A 19,517-nucleotide genomic window follows, 5' to 3' on the forward strand; every position below is an offset into this window, starting at 1 on the left:
CCGCAAGGTTGCCGACCTTTGCTTCTTGACCAGTGTTTCATGTCATTGCATTAACATTTACTATGTTGCATTTTCTAAGTTGCTGCTTGTATTTTAGTATCCTTTGGTCCCTAAAAAAGCCGATGGATAGAAGAGATCATCATAATTAGTCTCTGCTTTAGAACTTGAGATCTCATCTTAAATGGACGAGCTCAAATTTTGAGCTTGAGCTTGGCTAGTTTATTTAGTTGAGTGAGCTCCAGCAGGAGCAGCTCATGAGCTAAAGAGCTTATTTGCCACCACTAATAAAGGCATCTTGTAGTTGTAGGTCACAGATTATTCTCTTGGCAACATGCTCTTTAGGTGCTTTGTGAGTAATTTCTATCTGATTTCAGGATATTTTCTTGTCTTAGCGCTCTTTTATGAATGAACTGACCTAAATTTTAGCTTAAGCCTATCACCAGCAGATGTCAGGTGACTCCTATGTTTAGTTTCATCTGACCATCTATACTTGAGTTTTTTTTTTTCTTGTTTAAGTTGCTTTGATTAATCCAAATCATGTAGACCAAGTATAATAGCTGGCTCTAACAGGAGAATATGTGGGTCTTCTGCTGTTTATTATCACCCTTTCTCTTCAGTATATCTTGTACTTCATAGAAAAGATGTTCTGTTTTCTGAGGACAGCAGAAAAGCCTGAAAGAGGTTAACTTTTACTTTGGGTGGTAGAATGAAACTCGCAGCCTGAAAGAGCTTACCGTTTACCTTTTACTCGAAAGCCGTTTGCAGCCCTTTTGAAGCTTGGGACGGCAAGTTTGATCGAGGATGGGAATGTAAATAGAAAACACACCCCGGGAAGCCTCATGGCCTGGTGGTCGACGTCACAATAATGGCATTTGGTGATATGCCACTGCTTGTTTACTTATATCATCATATATAATTAATGCTTTTTTCCACTATATATTGAGATCACTGCTGATAGGTATTTTCTTCGACATATAAAGGTACTCTAGTTTGGTTTCTTCCATAAAGTTTAGTAATCATTTTTGCAAGTATCTGAAATTATTGTTTTGATTACAGTTATTGAAAACAACTTATACCAAATTTGTATTCTCTGATAAACATAGGGGTTCAATTTATGCTCTGGATGTGCACTTTTGCTGCCAAGTCAATGATTTGGGTGTCGCCGAACTTTCTTATGTTGTCTAGTTATTAAAGTCCATTGATCTGATCCTCTGCTTGTAGGTGTTAGGGTTGACTTGCTATGTGCTCTAGGCTTGCTGTGGTTCGTCTTGAGGATCAAAATTAACCTGATCAAATTCTGTTATTTTAATTTCAAATTAGGTTAAAATTGTGCTACTTCATTTTTGTTGACTGAAGGTATAACATGTTTTAGAGGGTTTGCTGTTGGCTACCTCAAGAACTGTACTGAAGATGGTAGATTGGTATAATATCTAACTGATTCCAACTAGTTTAATGGTCAATATTTGGCAGCAACTCTATCTATTAGCTTCGGAATATATCTACATTGATGTTACTAATCCTCTTTTCCTAGAGATTGCTCTCGTAGGGCACCTTAGTTCTTGAGGGTGTTTAGGATGGAAACTTGTTAAGAGCTATTGACGTTGACATTGATAAGATTAGTGTAACAATAAGATTTTAGCAATGGAGCATGTTGCTTGGGGCTTAAATCCGTGGAAACATTCTTATGGGAAGAAGATAAGTGGGTATAATATTTTTTGAAAGGGGGTAATTCCAACACCCTGAGGGATGCATCTGAGGTTTAATTCTATTTGAACACTCCAGATAATTTCGACAGCAAATGAATCACAGAGCAACATCAGTGACACCCCCACCCTCCCCGTTTCATATGGACTTAGATGGAAGTGATCTAATATTATTATAATTGTGGATGGTTATTTTATATAGAGTGCCTCTACATTATCCATTTTACCAAATCGAAATCTTATTCTTAAATTTAATATCTCACTAAACCAAAGTTCTCTTTTCCAAAGTCCTAATCTAATATCCTTTCCCAGATCTATACCCCACCGAAATGGGAAAGATGGCATAACGATGAATATTGGTGTATAAGCCAAGAAGAGAGAAACTGATCATTTATTAGATAAATTAGAAGTCATTGTTAGTGTTTCCTTTTTGTTGAGAAAATTAAGCTAACTGAAATCATAGGACGGGTTATAAAATTCTTAAAAGATATATTGTTATTTGAAAACTTTCAAGTGTTAAATCTAATTAAAAGATAAGATTCTTTGGTACAACAGGGTGTTAAATACTAATTCCTAGAATTTTTCTAAGTTTGTATTTATCTACTACAAATGATATCAAATAAAACGCAATATATTGTTTAGGATAACAGATTTAATTAATTAGGTTACCTTTATAAACTTACACGTACTTAAATAGACCAATGTCACAAACCTATACCCTAAGCCCTGCTTAGGGATATGCCAATTATTAACTCATCGGCAGCATGAGCTCCAAACAATGTTTTCACCTTCTCAGTCCAATTTAGATCTTGTCTCCCAGCTGGTCTACTTGAGAGCTGCTCCATTTCAGAGTTTTATCGCCGGTGATAGCTTGCAAGTGTTTGATCCCTTCTTCATCTCCCTCCTTTAGTAGGAGCTTTCCTTCGTCTTCCCTGCAACTCCTTCCCATATTCGCCCTCCTCTTCTCCTCTCTTTTGTTCTCTGTTGTCGCTCTCTGCTTGCTCCTTTCTCATCCATTGTCGTCATCGTGCCTTGTTGCATGCTTGCTTGATTCATCGCCCATCGCCTTAAGCTGATTCATCTTCCCTTCCTTGCTAGGGCCGATAGGGATGAAGGCGAAGGAGGCTTTTTAATGGCCATTAGGTCAATTTGGTTTAATGTTTATTTTCGCTCTTGTTTATTTATAGGTTTGCTAGCTTTTCTACTTCATGATCCATGTCGATCATGATAAAGTTAAACTTAGCTAGTCATTTAGATTTTGTTTGCCCTTTGAGCTTAATGTTTGTTTTTCCATATTGTACCGGTAGTAGGGCGCTCTTTTTTGTGTAATAGGCTTGTAAAACCTAATTGTATTCAATAGAATTATCAGTTTAGGGGCTTTTCATTAAAAAAAAAAAAAACCCCAATTTAGATTTGATTATCTGCTTCTTTTGGGGGGGGGGGGGGGGGGGGGGGTTTATCTAATCTAAATCATCTCAATTCAATGTCTTTTAAATTTATTCGTTGATTCTGTCAGTAATCACTCCCTATTAGCAATTTGGCTGTTGCTTGTCTAAAAGAGGTTTATTGGTCATCTATTCAGATTCTTTTTTTTTTAAATGGTGCCTAGTTTAGTGAGTTTTTAGCTATTCTAAAGCTACAAGGTTGGTAAGTATCACAAATAAAAGTTCCACTGGAGCAATTTAGATATGTACCTAACTACAAGTCTAAAACATAAGTTTCTCAATTTATTAATCTCTCTCTCTCTCTCTCTCCAATCCATCACATGAGACCCATATTACGTTCCTTATCAATATTACAAAAATAAAAGAATAATTCTACTTAGATTTCTTAAACTATTATTGTTTTATATATATACTCTTTGAATTTTTTTTTATTACCAACATATACTTCTTAAACTAAAATAAATATTCACATATATTTCCTTGAAATAAGAAGAAAAAGTAATTATATGAACATCTAAACTACGAAATTTATTAGATCACGAGGTGTATTGTGGTAAAAAAAAATTTCGAAATGCCATTTTGAATTTTGTGACTCAATATTAGTTTGCTATACAAAATTCACCTCTAGATTTTTGAAAACTTATAATCCCTCAAACAGTTAATAGATATAAAATTATAGGGTTTTTAACCAAACTAGCCTCTCTCTTTTTTTATAACCGAAATAGACTATGTCTCAAAATTTTGACCAAATGCGATTTAATTTACGGTAGCTCTAATAAAAACACTAAACTAATTAGTATTTTTAAAAATATTAATCAGTTCGGCATTTTTATCTTAGGTAATTTTTTTCCTTTATTGTTGAAAGATTAAGTTAAAAGAATTTATATGTATATAATACTAAACTAGCGAGCATTTTAGAACAAGACAAAAACACTGAACTAATTAGCGTTTTTGCTTAGAGATAAAACGTTGTTGATTAGTTTTTTTATTAGAGCTACAGTAAATGAGACCTCATTTAATAATAAGTTTGATGGGTGGTCTACTTCGGTAAATATAAATTAGAACAGGGCTAGTTTGGTCAAAACCCTAAAATTAGATCTATATGTCTCTATAGTTATATATATATATATATATATATTCCAATTACCTCCAAGAAGGGCTGGGTGAGACTTTTTAGATACCCAAACAGATTAATTATGGATGGATGGATTTGCTTGGGCATCCATATCGGTCGAGATTGGATTCTAGCCACATCATCGAGTCATCCAAGTCAGCCAGAATCTAGAGGATAGAGACAATCGAGATTAGATTTTTCTATGCCACGTGTCATAACATAAGAGATTCACATGACCATCCTCCTATCTCTCCAAGATAAGCCCACTCCAAAGGCATTAAAACCAAGTCCCTTATATTATATCCCTATGCTCTCTCCCTCTCCCTCTCACACACCATATTAAGGAGAGAGGAACATCTCACAATGGCTTCTGTCTCAGCTTCCTCTTCTGCTATTGCAGCAATAGTCAGGCAAGAATAGATTTCCTATCAATGTTATGTTATGTTTTATAATCTTTACCTTCCCAAAAATGTTAGGCTCAAATTTCTCGGAGTTAATATTTCAACGTGGGTCGTCCGTTGGATCTTCGTCGGTATATTAATTCTACTCTATTGATGGTTCTGATCACGCTCGCTCAAATCTTGCAACTCTTTTGTATCTGCTTTAAAGTGTGATCAGACCCATCATATGCGTATGATCGATTTGCTGGGGATCATCGCCGATCGCACCCGGATCGAGACCCTAACAAATCGGTCCGTACTATTAGGGTTATATGTGATTCCAACGTAGAGGGATTAGTAAGAAAATAGGGTTTGCTTTTCTTCGGAGCTAACTAAGCATTAAAATTTTATCAACTTAATTATACAAAGACCAACCTACTCATATTCTTCTTTACATACATTCTTCTTAGTTAAAAGATATATCTATCTATTTGCCCGTTAAATTACTAAAATGTTATTTTATAGTTGCTAAAAAATAACTGCAACAATGAAAAAACCATAAGTTTTGAAGGCTATACATCCGAGTATGAAATTTTAGATAAGCATATATATATATATATATACATACACACGCAAATGATCAACTTTGTTGGGGGATACAAATGCAACGAAAAATAAAACCCAAGAAATATATGATAAAAGTTTGATACTAAATAGAAATGCACGAAAAAAATGTCTAATTTTTCCTATGATGTTTTGAATATATCCACCAAATATTGTTATATATTCATAAGTGACACACTAATTTGAAGCATTTAATTGGCAATTTATATGGTTCAGCTCTCAGAAGAGCAGAAATGGTGTGAGTGCAACAAATGCATCCTTCCTTAGTGGAAGGAAGCTAAGGGAAGGGAAGTCGGCGGCGGCGCAGGTGGCACGACGAGCCGCCTTCTCAGTGTCGGCCGCCGCGGCTTCTGAGAGGCCTCTCTGGTTCCCAGGAAGCACCCCTCCCCCTTGGCTTGATGGCAGGTAATTAACACCTTAATTTACTTGATCTTTTCTGTGATATCACCCTAACTTTAGTTTGATGATGATTAATGATTATAAGGATATTGTTTCAATCTTTGGTTGCAGCCTTCCAGGAGACTTTGGATTCGATCCTTTGGGTCTTGGTGAGTCCAAACACATTCGAAGATATATATATATATTTCAAGAAACTTAGTGGTAGTTTACGTTCACTATGTTTCAAAATATAAATCTTATATCTTTCTTTCTTTCTTCCTGTATATACTCCTGTAAGAGTTCTCATGGTTTCTCCGGTTTGAAAATTAATCAATGTACAAGTTTTTAAAGTTATTAAATGATGATCATCATCATCATCGTAGGTTCTGACCCTGAAAGCCTGAGATGGAACCAGCAAGCCGAGCTCGTCCACTGCCGGTGGGCGATGCTGGGCGCGGCCGGCATCTTCATCCCTGAGCTCCTCACCAAGCTGGGCATCCTCAACACCCCTTCATGGTACACCGCCGGCGAACAAGAGTACTTCACAGACACTACCACTCTCTTCATCATTGAGCTCATCCTCATCGGTTGGGCCGAGGGTCGGCGGTGGGCCGACATCCTCAAGCCGGGGTGCGTCAACACAGATCCTATTTTCCCCAACAACAAGCTCACCGGCACTGACGTCGGGTACCCGGGCGGCCTCTGGTTCGACCCCCTCGGGTGGGGGAGCGGATCGCCGGAGAAGATAAGGGAGCTGAGGACAAAAGAGATAAAGAATGGGAGGCTGGCAATGTTGGCCGTGATGGGTGCTTGGTTCCAGGCCATATATACTGGAACTGGACCTATTGACAACCTCTTTGCTCACCTTGCAGACCCTGGACATGCAACTATCTTTGCTGTAAGTCTTTCCAAACTCAATTCTTAATCCTCTACAACTTAATTGACCCTCTAAACTGGCTGAAACAATCAGACCCTCTAAATGTGATCCCCACCATCAAGATCATGGTGGGTTCTTGTTGAAGGCTTTGTAAAGTTGTTGAGGGACAGTAAGCAAAGAGATTAGTGGTAGTGGTGGTGATGGTTCTGGTGATAGTATTTATATAAGATTTGAGTTGGAAAGAAAAAAATGGAGGAAGACATTGGATGGAAGAAGGGAGAAAGGCTGAAGGTTTTGTAAGCATATTTAGAGTTTGGATTTGGGAGAAGAGGAAGAGGGAAATAAGTTGAAGAAGAGGCTGATTTAGTTAGTCTATAACGTTATCATACGCTAAACATGGTTTAAATGGCCTAATAGTTGAGGACTTAAGGGGGAGTCCAGTTATAGAGGAAAAAAATGATAAAAAGGGGTGAAAGAGAAAATGGCCTAATAATTGAGAATTTTCAAGTGTAATTAACCTTTTATTAAATAATAATATTTGTGTAGTTTCTTGGCTAACTTTGAACTCTTTTTTATGTTGTAGGCTTTCACCCCTAAGTGAGAAAAGGTGCAGCTATTTTTGGGGAAGTATTGATGCAACTCTTATGTGGGAATTGGAAGAGCTATGATGCCAGAGGTTGTAACCAACGTGGATTATTTGTATCAATGGAAAGAAATAGTGCTTTCTTGCCTTTCATGTGTAATGTGTAACAATTAATCGGTGTACAAATTTTTATTTTATTTTATCTTATCTTATTAAGAATGTCTTGTTGGAATTTCATATCTGAAACTCTGATATCTAAATCCAAGGGAACTCAAGCATAATCTTCGTCAGTTATAAATTTTGAGAACATAAATACATGAGGGGAAGATGCTAAACAGCAGAAGACTCTAATCCAGTAACATATGAGAAATATGAGCAGATTAAATAATTGTGTTTCACAAATAACCTGAAAAGGACATTGAACGGTATATCTTACCATAGTTATCGGGACCGGACCGGGCAAGGTGATTGGATCGGTGAACCAGTTAACCAACCACCAAATCATCGGGGCCGGACCGGGCTAGGTGATAGGTGATTGGATCGGTGAACCAGTTAACCAACCACCAAATCTAAACTAGCAACCCATACAACCTAGTCATTTTTCATTAGGTTCTTTTACTTTTACAAAATTACCTAATTATTTTAATATTTAATTATTATATTCTTTATTCTAAGGGTATTTTAGTAGTACAAGTTTAAAAATGTTTAGTTAATAGCGTGATCCTTAATTTATCAAATGGATTGATTGACTTTTGTAATTCTAACTAAGAGAAAATGAATGCATTAATCATAGCCGTTAACAATATATTTAAAACAATATCAATTTAATTTTAAATAACAAAGATATAATAAATATAAAAATTAGATGTATATTTTTGTTATCATAAATTTGATCGGTATTATTTTATGTGCCAAAAAGCTTTCGTAATTCTCCACAATTTTATCTAAATATCTTCAAATTTAATCTATGATTTGATAAAATATGATAGAAGAAAAAAAAAGATCTTCAATCTTCAATTTGAATATAACTAACTACAAAAGGTAAGTGACACAAATAATATTATATTGAAGTAAAATAAATTTAAGCCCAACTATAAAAGGATAAAATATGATTCCCCCTATGACCAAGTTGGTAACTAAACCGTTCCATCGTACCCCTTTCTACAGCATTTATTCCTTTCAAATCCATGGTGTGAGCTAATTCTCCAGTACCTCTATTGACCAGAATGGTTTCATGGTCTTAACAATATAAGTATATACTCACAGATGATTATGAGCACCAAAAGCAGCTTGCACTCTAACAACTAAGGTCCTGTGTCCTACTCTTAGTGACAGCATTGAACCAAAAAGGGCACAATGATATGGATAGTAACTGCAAACTCTTTTCACCATTTTGGAATGGGAAAAGGGAGAAGGAAAAAAATTACAGAGGAACTACAATAACATATTAGAATTTTAAGCACCACAGACAATAATGCCGAACAGTAAACCAAATGACTATTGAGTAACAAATCCAAGCAAAAGCAGGCAAAATCTCCATAGTGGAGAGCAAATTGTGTTTTTAATGTAGATACTAAGATTTCCCTAGAACAGGGTTTAGCATGCGGCTCACTCATCCTCCTGGCTACGCAACCTGGCCAGCTTGTTGGTAACAACAATGTCGAGCTGAGCAGCTCGCTCAACTATTGCCTTGCGCTTTCTTGTGGAGACATCATGTGCAATCTCAGCACAATAAGTCCTGCTCAGATTGGTGGGCAAACACTACTTGTTAGTAGCAACACTAGGATGGATCAAACAACCGATGCAGGAAAAAGCCTACTGAGGAAAGCACATCGAAAAACAACATACCTATTGTGCATCATCAGTAAGTCCAACTCTGACACATTGTGGACCACAAACTTCTTAAATCGGTTAGGCAGGTAGTGTCGGGTCTTCTTGTCAGAACCATATCCAATATTTGGCATCAAGGTACATCCCTTAAACTTTCTTCTAACACGTGAATCAATACCCTTAGGTCTGCGCCAACTTGGCTGTCACAGAACATTAACAAAACCAGATGCTATCAGCCACAATGCACCAAAGATAATCATGAAATTTAAATGTTCACGTATGGGAGCAATAACACAGCACAAGAAACTGGATGGGTTACTCTAGGTGACTTGGCTTGGGAAAAACAATGGCTTAGAATCAATTTCTCAATTGCTGTTAAATTTACCAGGTCAGAGAACAAGCTCACAAGTCCATTAGGTTGACGGGCATTGATAGAACTGTTTTGGTTATAAGGATTTGGCAACGTGTAAGTAACTTCTGGATGAACAAAGTGCAGGGCAATTGCTAGATAATACTATTCCACCATTTTAGGTCAAACAAGAGCAAAATTCCTTCTAGTTGTTTATTTTTTTAAAGTACCAAGCCTATGGTTCCCCTATTCATGAATAACAGGGCATACAATGGTTTCCTGGCAGCTTGTTCTCTACTTTTAAGCATAATATCATGAGATGACTAATAAAAACAGAGTGAAAAAGAGCAAGGATAAATGAAGATTCAAATAGGAAGATTAAAACAAACGAGCAAGAAAGTAATCCACAAAGACAATGGTACAAAATAAACAATAGATATAGATACCGATGGTACAAGATGCTTTAGAAATAATAGAGTTAGAAATCTATACATGGAGGATTTATAGAAGATTTCATCGTACTAAAACTAGTTGGTTCCAACAGAGCCAGATCCAGAAGGGAGAGGGCTGATTGTACAGTTCAATGCATTTCTCAGTTTGGATCAAAGTAGGCTTTATTATCTAATAATTTTCCATCTAGAAATTACACAATCTTTGGGTAAGGTCATCATGATCATAAACCCGTCTCCTCTGGTTAGCATCCCCTCTTAAATCAGAGTTTAAAATGAATTGGAAGCTATTTAAGAAATGCGTACACCTATTCCTGAAATGTCTCATTATCTTGTGATATAGAAGAGGCAAATCAAGCTTATATTAGTTGCTGAATTACTAATATCATAATAACAACATGGAAAAGTCTTTATCATTGTGTTCCAACAAATGTTGCACATGAAGAGGCATTTGACCTAACAAGCTCAACTAGAGCTTTGAATGCTGATCCAGATATACGGGCCTTGTTTCTTTTAAATTCAAACTTTCCAACAGGGTATTCAAGGGAAAAAAGAAAGGAAGGAAAGATGTAACACAAGCCCCTCATAGGCATATTGCACAAATATGTCATGCTGATACAAGAATGGCTCAAACATGGTAGGTCTAATTCAACTTTTCCTTAAGATAACAACGAGATACATATGGCTATGCTTCCACATGAAGCAAATACAACTCTGCTGATAAAGGGAAAATAATTTGAAACAAATCAAAAACATTTGATAAATCTATTATCCAATCGATATGAATCATAATTACTCCTGTAGTTTTAGATTACAATCAAATATACACCCTATGGCACCTATGGCATGAAATGGTAGGTGAGTAGCTCTAGAAAGCTATTGACGACATAACAGGTATCTCTACGATAGAAATCACAAGTAGTTAATCTACAACTAACTCAATCCTATAAACTAATTATCTATGTGTTGATCCCATCATACACAAGAAGGGAATGAAGAAGAGTAACAAGATAAAAAAGAAAAAAAAAAATCAAAGTAGTGGAAGAAATTATACCTTGACACAGATCTTTCGATCGCTCTGGGGCCTCTTAAACTGCTTAACCCGCTTCTTGATGATCTTCTTCGCGAGCAACGGGACCGCCATTTCTTCTTCAACACAATAAAAAAGGGAACAACAAACAAAACCAATAAGCTCACATTATCGAAACAAAACCACAACGCATAAAATCCCGAACTTTCAAGCACACTGCAACTATGGAACAATCCAAATCGATAAGAAACGAGATAGAGTTTACCTCCAAATAGTGGCCGCGATCTCCTGGTAACGCCGCGAGCTGCAAAAACGAGAAGATAGATAGTGAAGAGCGCAAATCTCTTAATAGGGGAAGAGGAAAGAGAGAGAGAGAGGGAGATGTGCTTACAGCTACGGTTCTAAACCCTAACCCTAACCCGAAAGACGGCGGCGTCAAAGCTAGGGTTTGTGGGGATTTATAAAGGTTGCTTCTGTGTGAGTCTGCCAGGGGATTATGTTGCTGTACTGTGCTACTAAATACCGATTTCTTTATAATGCAAAATTTTCTTTAGGGAGAGAAGTTGAAAGTTAACAGTGTCCTATTAAGTGCTGTTAAAATAAACGAGTAGCTCGGGCTCGGCTCAACTAAAGCTCAGGCATAACTCGGCTCGGCTCAAGCTGAGCCGAGTCTAAGCTTAAAATTGAGGCTCAATTTAAATTCTGAGTCGAGCCTAAGCCGAAGCCGGCTCGCTCAAGCTCGATTCGATAGGCTCATTGTGTCAAATAGGGGTGTAAACGAGCCGAGCCTGAGCTAGCCGGCTCTGGCTCAGGGTCGGCTCGAAATTAATTTCGAACCTCATAATGTTGCTCAGGCTCGGCTCAGCTCAACCCGAGCCGAGCTCGAGCTGAGCCTAACCGAGCCCGAGCCGAGCCCGAGCAAAGCTCGGGCTCGATTAGAGGATAAGGTGGTGGCGACGTGGGCGGTGGCAATATTTCTTTATGCCACGTGTCCTTAGTCATAGGGAGTCAGGCTCGGGCTCGGCTCAGCTCTGTTCGAGCCGAGCCGGACTCGAGCTTCACCCGAGCTGCTCGTTAAGCCTGACAGCCCTAGTGTCAAAGACGATTCAAAGAGGTGTTAAATAAGGGAGTGATAGGAGTAGATTCTATCACATCAATCCTCTTAATTATAAATATATATATATATATATATATATATATATTAGGCTGGAGGGTAGAAGTACAATATATATTTAATGCTTGGATCCTTGTGGGATATATTTTCTAATTGCACACCTCACCAACTGAAAGAATAAAGCAACGGCTTTCCTCCTACTCCTTCAACCTCATCATCATTCTTCTCCTCCAACCTTCTCATCTAGCCTTCACCTCCTTCTTTGGCAAGTCGCCGTCGCTGCCACCTCCTTTGGCAAGCCGTCGTAGTCGCCGTCTCCATTAACCTCCTCCTCCTCCTTCAGCAAGCCGTCGTCGTTGTCGCCTCCTCTAATCAAGCTCGAGTTCGGGCCCGGCTCAATTTGAGCTGAGCCGAACTAGATCCGGCTCGCTCAAGCTCAGCTCATTTACACCCCTAATTAAATATCAATATTGTTGGGATTTATACTCGAAAATTCTCATATAAGATAAGTCTCTTTGAGCACATGAACACAATCACATTAACTTATAATATAATAACTTATAATTTTTAACAATTTCCAATAGGCTATTTGGTAGTTAGTAATATAATTCTAAGACAATTAAATATTTTTTGTAAAAGATATTAGGTCATTTGGAGTGATTTGTAGTAAAAAAATCTTTCAGTTTTTTAATTGAAAAAAAATAAGCGCCAATATTATCAAATTGCAAATTCATGCATTTTTTACTGATCTAGACTAATTTATCATCTCTCTAGCCCAACATAACTGTTTAATTTTGATGCGCACATTATTAGAAATTAGAACGTATATTTTTCATAAGTAATACGTATAAATTACATATATGATACATGGTGCTTTTTTTTTTTAAATTTCGATGCACACATCGTTGAAGATTATAACCTATATTTTGCACAAACAATGTGTATAAATTACATAGGTGATGCGTGACGTTTTTCTTTTTAAATTAAAGTATACTTTTTGCATTGCGTATCAATTACATCGATGATGCATGCCATTTTTTTGAAATCCCGATACGTATATTATTGAAAATTAGAGTGTATATTGTATAAATTATGTATGTGATGCATTATAGATTTTTTTAGGACACGATAGTCTTTTTTGGAATTTGTCATGACTAAATCAGTAAAAAAGACGCAAAAGTTGTAATTTAATAATGCGGGGTCTATTTTTGCCAATTAGAAAACTAAAAGATTTTTTGCTACAAATCACCCGATCATTTGCAATCAAAGTACTGTGTATTTTTTATTTTAGAAAAGATGTATATTTTTAGTTTTCTTTACGTAATAAGTTTTTTTCTCTTATTTTTTGTTCAAATTGCTTAAAGCACATGTGACAAATCACTTAGGTTTATCTCATTTATACCCTTATCAAAAGCTCATCTCCCCTATCTCAATATTGCATAGTTTTTGGTATAAAGATACTTAGCGATAGTTGGGGAATGCTATTCTTCCTCCTCTCATTTAGAATCTCTAGGTGATGGGAGATTTTCTATTTTCTTCTCTCAGTGGCCCTCAAACTTAGCTTTCCCTTCCATAGTTACCTTCTCAATAAAGGTAAATCTTATTTTAATAAATGTGAAGGAGATCATTGTGAGTTTTGGATGAGATTGCAGATTATGATTTTTTTTTCTTTGCTCTTGCAAAGGTTTTTTTTTTCTCAATCATGCTTTTGTTAAACTTCTCAAGTTAGCCACCCAATATATTTTTATCTTTAGTTTTCTCTTCTTCCATCTCTTATGATATCCAAAGTGTAATTATTATACTCTAGAAAAATGTCATATATTGATACTAAATTCTCTAGATTGGGCGCTCGACATGTGTTCACCTTCATTAGCTCCTTATAGTAATTTTTCGTTGGGCTCATTATTTTATTTTATTTATATTTTCTTAGTGGTTTTGTTTTGAATGGCTATATCATTAATACATACTTCCTTTCTAATTTTTGATGTATGCTTTTATGCTTTATAATATTTTGAATTTGAATGAAATTTTGGCCTACAAGCATTTCTCTAAAAATAATAACATATTATAAAGTTTTTCTGCGAATCATCCTAATTTATATAGTATGCTTATTTAACTACAGAGTGATATAGCAAATACTTATTATAAGAAAGGGCATAAATGAGCTAGCTCTGCTCGAAATTACTTATTGGCTCAACTCGGCTCACTAAAATTATCGGGTAGGCTCAATTTTTCCAACTCTTTTATTCCTTATTTACTTTATAGCGATATCATTACAATCTTTTAAGAGCTGGTACGTATAAAAACAATTCCTAACTTTTTATTTTCTTGCATTGCCAACTCTACTATAACACATTAATTCAAAATTATAAACACAGAATATATATTACATTTAAAAAAATATAAAACTAATTCAAGCCAAGCTCAAGCAAGCTGTCTAACTTGGCGGGTTGATTAACTTTTTGAGCTAAAAAGTGCAGCTCAGCTCGACTTGTTTAGAGCTCAAGCTGAGATGTAAACGGGCGGAGCTCGCAAACCTCATGAGCAAACAAGCTTTTTTTATAACTCTAGTTATACGATGACTTTATCTTTTTTATATTGCATTATAATACTTTTTTTTATGGATCATGCCATATAATATGCCTAAATGGAAGGTAAATATTACACTACTATTAAAAAGTATTTTACTTTCATTATAATATATTCTATAGTTATTAGAAGGTATTCTACTATTGTGTATTCCACTATTTTTAAAATACATTTCTCTATTAGAAGGTATCCTATTGACATGGTTGCTATCAAAAGTTTTATATTTTATAAGAAATTACTAGTTAATATTTGGTAACTTAATTCATTAATTATTAACATTACATGCTAATTTCATGTTAGGTTAGTTTTTCTTTTAGTTTTTAATAATATAAAATATATGCATGCCAATTAGTTATAAGATGCATTAAATGCATATCATAATTAATTTATTCACATTGCAAATGTTATAAAAAAAATTATCAGTCTCGATGTGAAAAGAAGTCTCAAAATTGTGATAACCAGATTCAAGGCCACGTAGGACAGAGAGCACGAGATTCTTATCACTAAATGGTTTGTCGTAGAATCAAAAGAGTTGACAATCGAATGAGCATGCTGAAAATACTTAACAACAATTCTTAATTTTTTTCTTAATTTAAGAAAAAAGACTTATTCAAGTGTAAAACATGGACTTAGGATGATAGTACAAATGTTAATGACAAGATTATTCATTCTTCATATAAAGTGGATACTAACGGCACGATAAAGAACACTTTCAGAAAAGAGAGAAAATGCTCTAAATTGATCTTGACGTTCCCAAATATCAAAGGCTAGATTTAATTTCAGTATTGAAGAACTTTTCATATGGATAATATAGGGTGATGAAACATAAGAACCATCAACATATCCTAAGATATTATGACCATAAAGAAGAGGAATGAATTAAGCATACCAATAACATTTAATTGATTTGGTTAAGCTTCAAAGGAAGTAAGGAAGAAACATTGTGAGTAACCCAAGAGGAGGTGAAATATAAGATTTATCGATATATCCTAAGATATTATGATCATAAAGAAGAGAAATGAATTAAGTATGGCATAACCATTTAATTGATTTGGGTAAGTTTCAAAGAATTGGGAAGAAACATTCTGAGTAACTAAAGAGGAGGTCGAAGATGAGACACTGATTGAGGAGAGAGATAGTTTATGGTAAAAAATAAGTAAACTCAGTAGAATTGTAGAAATAACTCTAATACCATAAAAAGAGTTTCTCACTAATATTTCAATATTTATATATATACACAATGTATGGTACTTTATAATAAATATTTTAAAATTTAAATAGATTAAACTCTTAAGAAAATAATGCCATCTTAGTCGAATAATATTGTGTTGTAATAATATATGACTTTTATGGTATGTCTTTTCAATATTATTAATTTGATAAAATTTTCTTTGTGAGATGAACCCAAAATTTAAATAATGTGATATTTTTGGTATCATTGATCAATTCTATCGATTTTGGTAATTAATGAAATCATTTATTTGATTTTCTTAATGATATTGACAATCCTCTGTGTTTTTATGCAAATCAAGTTCTATAACTAATATTTTACGACTCTGATGTATCTTTATGCAAATGTGACGGAGGATTTGGTTTAATATGAATTAAGAGAAATAAAATATGCATATGATGATTTTTTATTATCTAATGCTAGTATTTTTTTTATTTGATCTTGATCTATTATATGAATTTATAATAATAGAGAGTTTTTTTAATCTTGTGATTAAGACTCAAATCTAAACTGATCGGATTAACCAACCAAAGTTAGCATGAACTTTTGACTTCTCGCTTTTTGCCCTTAACCCTAGTTGAGAATATGAGAGAAGAGAAGAGAAAAATAAAATGAGAGAAATATTTTCTCTCATTGGGTAGAAATTTAGGAAAGAACAAAGGAAAAGAGAGAGAAAAGTAGCAAAAATGGCTTCTAGCTCTTAGTTTTTTCTTCTTATAAAATTAGAGAGAAATGGCGAGGAAAAAAAAACGAGAAAACTATTTTTTTTCTCCCTTTGTGTTCTATTCTCTTGTATCTCCAAACAAGATTAGATAAAATTATCTTATTTTATTTTTCTCTCATTTTCTTTCATATTCTTTTCGTCCAAGCATAGTTAAATGTAGATCTTAAATATATATATAAATTTTTTCGAAAGAGAATGTTTTGGAAAATCATCTCTTGGTCGTAGGTATTAAGATAACTTAGATTACTACTAATATTAATATTTTATTTTTGATGGTCTTTGATAAATATTGATGAATATCTATTGATTTTGATCACCTCAACTAGAAAAACTTAGAGAAAATTTTACTGCAACATTAAAAACTTGAAAAACTCCTTCCAAATTTCAACATTTGCTGTAGAAGCTTGTTGTAGATTGAAAAAACTATTTCTAAAACTTTTTTCCCAGTTTTATAATTTTTCAATTCTATACTCTTGTAAACTTAGTATTCTTTTTTATAGAGATTTATCATAAATAATAATAAAGTTCTTTTAGTATAAGCAAACATTTGATTAAATTTAAAATTTGATCTTTCTAATTCTATCCAAACTCATTTTTTAATCATGAAAAATCTCCTCATACTAAAATCAATAATTTTATTTCTCAGCCAATCACTTCTAATATTTGTGATCCTAGTAATTCTAATCGGATTAGATAAAATTTTATTCAAAATAACTCAAATAAAAATCTCCTCTCTTATCTCATCCAAAAGCAGTCCTTTAGGACTCAAAATTATGACGTTTTTGATAATTCTTGATCCTATGAGCATTTTTCACATAAAGTATATGAATTCAAAGTATGTACATTTGATATTTGAATTTTAAATAACTAATTTCAATTAAATATATTTTGAACCAAATATGGACTTGAATTGAACTTGTAATTATGTATAATTAATATATAACTATAAACTTAGTTTAATTTATGGGTGATTAAGTTTTATTCTAGTCAATCATTTTAATGATGAGATAAGAAAATGATAACCACTTACTATAATGGTTGGATTTTACAACCTCTTGATAAAAAATAGTGGAGTTAATTCAATGCTTGATAAATAATGGGAAAACTCGTAGTTGTTTTTGCAAAAAAGAATTGCATCATATTAGAATAAATTTAGCTTATTGTGGTCTATTATTTTATTTGGAGGGTTAACTTATTTGTCTAATCTTTATATCGAGAAGATTTAACCATTTTTTATCTTATGAATAGACAACAGACTTATAAATCATTATATCAACTCTAATTTAATAGGCATATTAAAATTTTGATTTCATAATCATTGAACTTTAGAAATGTAAAAAAGAGTGTTTATTTTTTCAGCAAAGTATATGTATTTATCAAATTATTAGATAATATGTGAGTCTCCAAACTATTTAAGATATTTGAATACTCCGATCTAAAGTGTTGTGTATCTTTAAACTATAGAAATTGATTGAACATCTCATTGATTATAGTAAAATATATTTATAGAAAAATCATTTTAAATAGAATGTGTGGATATTTTTTTTTCAAATAAAGCCCATAGACAATTCATTAAAATGAGACGCCATCTTATAACAAGGTCATGGTGGATCAGTCTAGTGCTAATGTATGTTTTTGAGAGCTAAAATCACGAGATCATGAACAATGTTGTTACTTGTAAAGAAAATTTGAATGAAAGAGTACATATTAATACACTTAGAACATTCTTTAATCACCGGTGCGATAATTCAGTAAGACTCCTTAGTAAGGTTGTTGATAGCTCTAACACACTCGGTCTTCGACCCTCATAGTAGGAGTTTCCTAAGTCCATGGAGGATAACTAAGGCCTCATTGTTCAAAGCATTGTCACAAGCCTTCCAGAGGGATGAATTTGAAAATGTTTATATCCCGAGTTGAATGTTGACTAAAAATATCAGTTGCTTTATATGAGTCACCCTTCCATGAAGCATCAATCAACATGCTAAGAGATTGTAGTTGTAATTTAGGATTAGCGTTGGGCATGCCGGGTTGACCTTCATGTAAGGCGATAGTGGGGTGTCTTGAATGAGATACATTACATGCAAAACTATAGAGTTATGTAGTCACACTAGGTTTTTCAAATAGCCCGAGCAATATATATGCGGTGGAGAAGGCCTTGTAAAATCTCTCAAAGTCTAGATTCTCAAGTAGCATCCTGAGCTCAACTAGTGTGAATATTCTAGTATTTGATGAAAATTGGCAAAAGAAGAGCAAAACTTTGAATATGCTTATTAATTTAGTTGCTTACCCAACTAAGCAAAAATAAGCATAAGAGAAGTGCTTATCATACAATAATAGTATTAGAGTAGATACACATATTTTTAATAAGTTTAAAATTTCTTACAAATATTCTACTTAGTTAATTGCTGACATAAGATGGACAATTTTTCTAAAGAAGTTATAAAAATATTTGTATAACAAGAATTCCAAGTTAGGGATGCATACACATGGAACTATAATATCTCATTTCTTAACTTCGAGTTGATAGTGAGATTGAAAAAAATGATCATGTCTTCTTTAATATGCTTGTTGGTAGGAAAAATGAGGTAGAAGATAGATTAAAAAAATGAGAGATTGCATGATGTCGACGAGGGTCGTTATAGATGTGCATGAGCTGAACAATAGTAGGTCTACCAGCAAGCTCAAGATTAGGTTTAGCTATAGAGACCTAAATTGGTTAGGATTGAAATTGCTCGATAAGGTTGAGGTGGAGGAGATGATGAAGCAAATATAACACGATATATTTCGTAAAAAAATTACACAAATACAAACAAAGTTTTTTAACTCTAAAATTTTAATACTTTGGGGGTTCATATTATAGTATTATGTTACTCTATTTAGGTATCAAAACTAATTTTTGAATCTAAAACTAGAATTTAAAATTCTATAATAATAAGTAATTATACTAGTAATTTAAAAGTCGTTAAACACCCCTTTAGAGTAACAGGTAAAACTCCTTTCTCTGAAAGCAATTTGCTCTCAAGATTAGTAGCTTTACACTTATAGTTACAACTTGATAATAATAGATAACAACACTAGGAGGAAAGATCATAATTAT

The 19,517-nt window shown here is 34.0% G+C and overlaps 2 protein-coding genes across 3 annotated transcripts; one reads left to right on the forward strand and one right to left on the reverse strand.

Annotated features, from left to right (window-relative positions):
• Nucleotides 1-4,526: 4,526 nt before the first annotated feature.
• On the forward strand, nt 4,527-7,336 carry LOC140771591 (chlorophyll a-b binding protein 7, chloroplastic-like). Its single transcript, XM_073113144.1, has 5 exons — nt 4,527-4,672; nt 5,483-5,671; nt 5,777-5,814; nt 6,028-6,542; nt 7,105-7,336. The coding sequence occupies exons 1-5, from the start codon at nt 4,626-4,628 to the stop codon at nt 7,120-7,122; spliced, it is 807 nt and encodes a 268-aa protein (XP_072969245.1). The 5' UTR covers nt 4,527-4,625; the 3' UTR covers nt 7,123-7,336.
• A 1,117-nt stretch (nt 7,337-8,453) lies between these two features.
• Nucleotides 8,454-11,267, reverse strand: LOC140771998 (large ribosomal subunit protein eL32z-like). 2 transcript variants are annotated; one of them, XM_073113875.1, is made up of 5 exons: nt 11,154-11,267; nt 11,028-11,066; nt 10,787-10,881; nt 8,953-9,134; nt 8,454-8,842 (listed from the first exon to the last, which is right to left on the reverse strand). In XM_073113875.1, the coding sequence occupies exons 3-5, from the start codon at nt 10,874-10,876 to the stop codon at nt 8,713-8,715; spliced, it is 402 nt and encodes a 133-aa protein (XP_072969976.1). In that variant the 5' UTR covers nt 10,877-10,881; nt 11,028-11,066; nt 11,154-11,267; the 3' UTR covers nt 8,454-8,712. The 2 variants fall into 2 exon arrangements, with proteins under 2 accessions (XP_072969976.1, XP_072969975.1); XM_073113874.1 differs by having other exon boundaries at nt 10,787-10,878; nt 11,154-11,264.
• Nucleotides 11,268-19,517: the final 8,250 nt, after the last annotated feature.

This window comes from Typha angustifolia, chromosome 12, assembly GCF_048772165.1.
Source record: "Typha angustifolia cultivar Huaian chromosome 12, ASM4877216v1, whole genome shotgun sequence".
NCBI classification, from domain to species: domain Eukaryota; kingdom Viridiplantae; phylum Streptophyta; class Magnoliopsida; order Poales; family Typhaceae; genus Typha; species Typha angustifolia.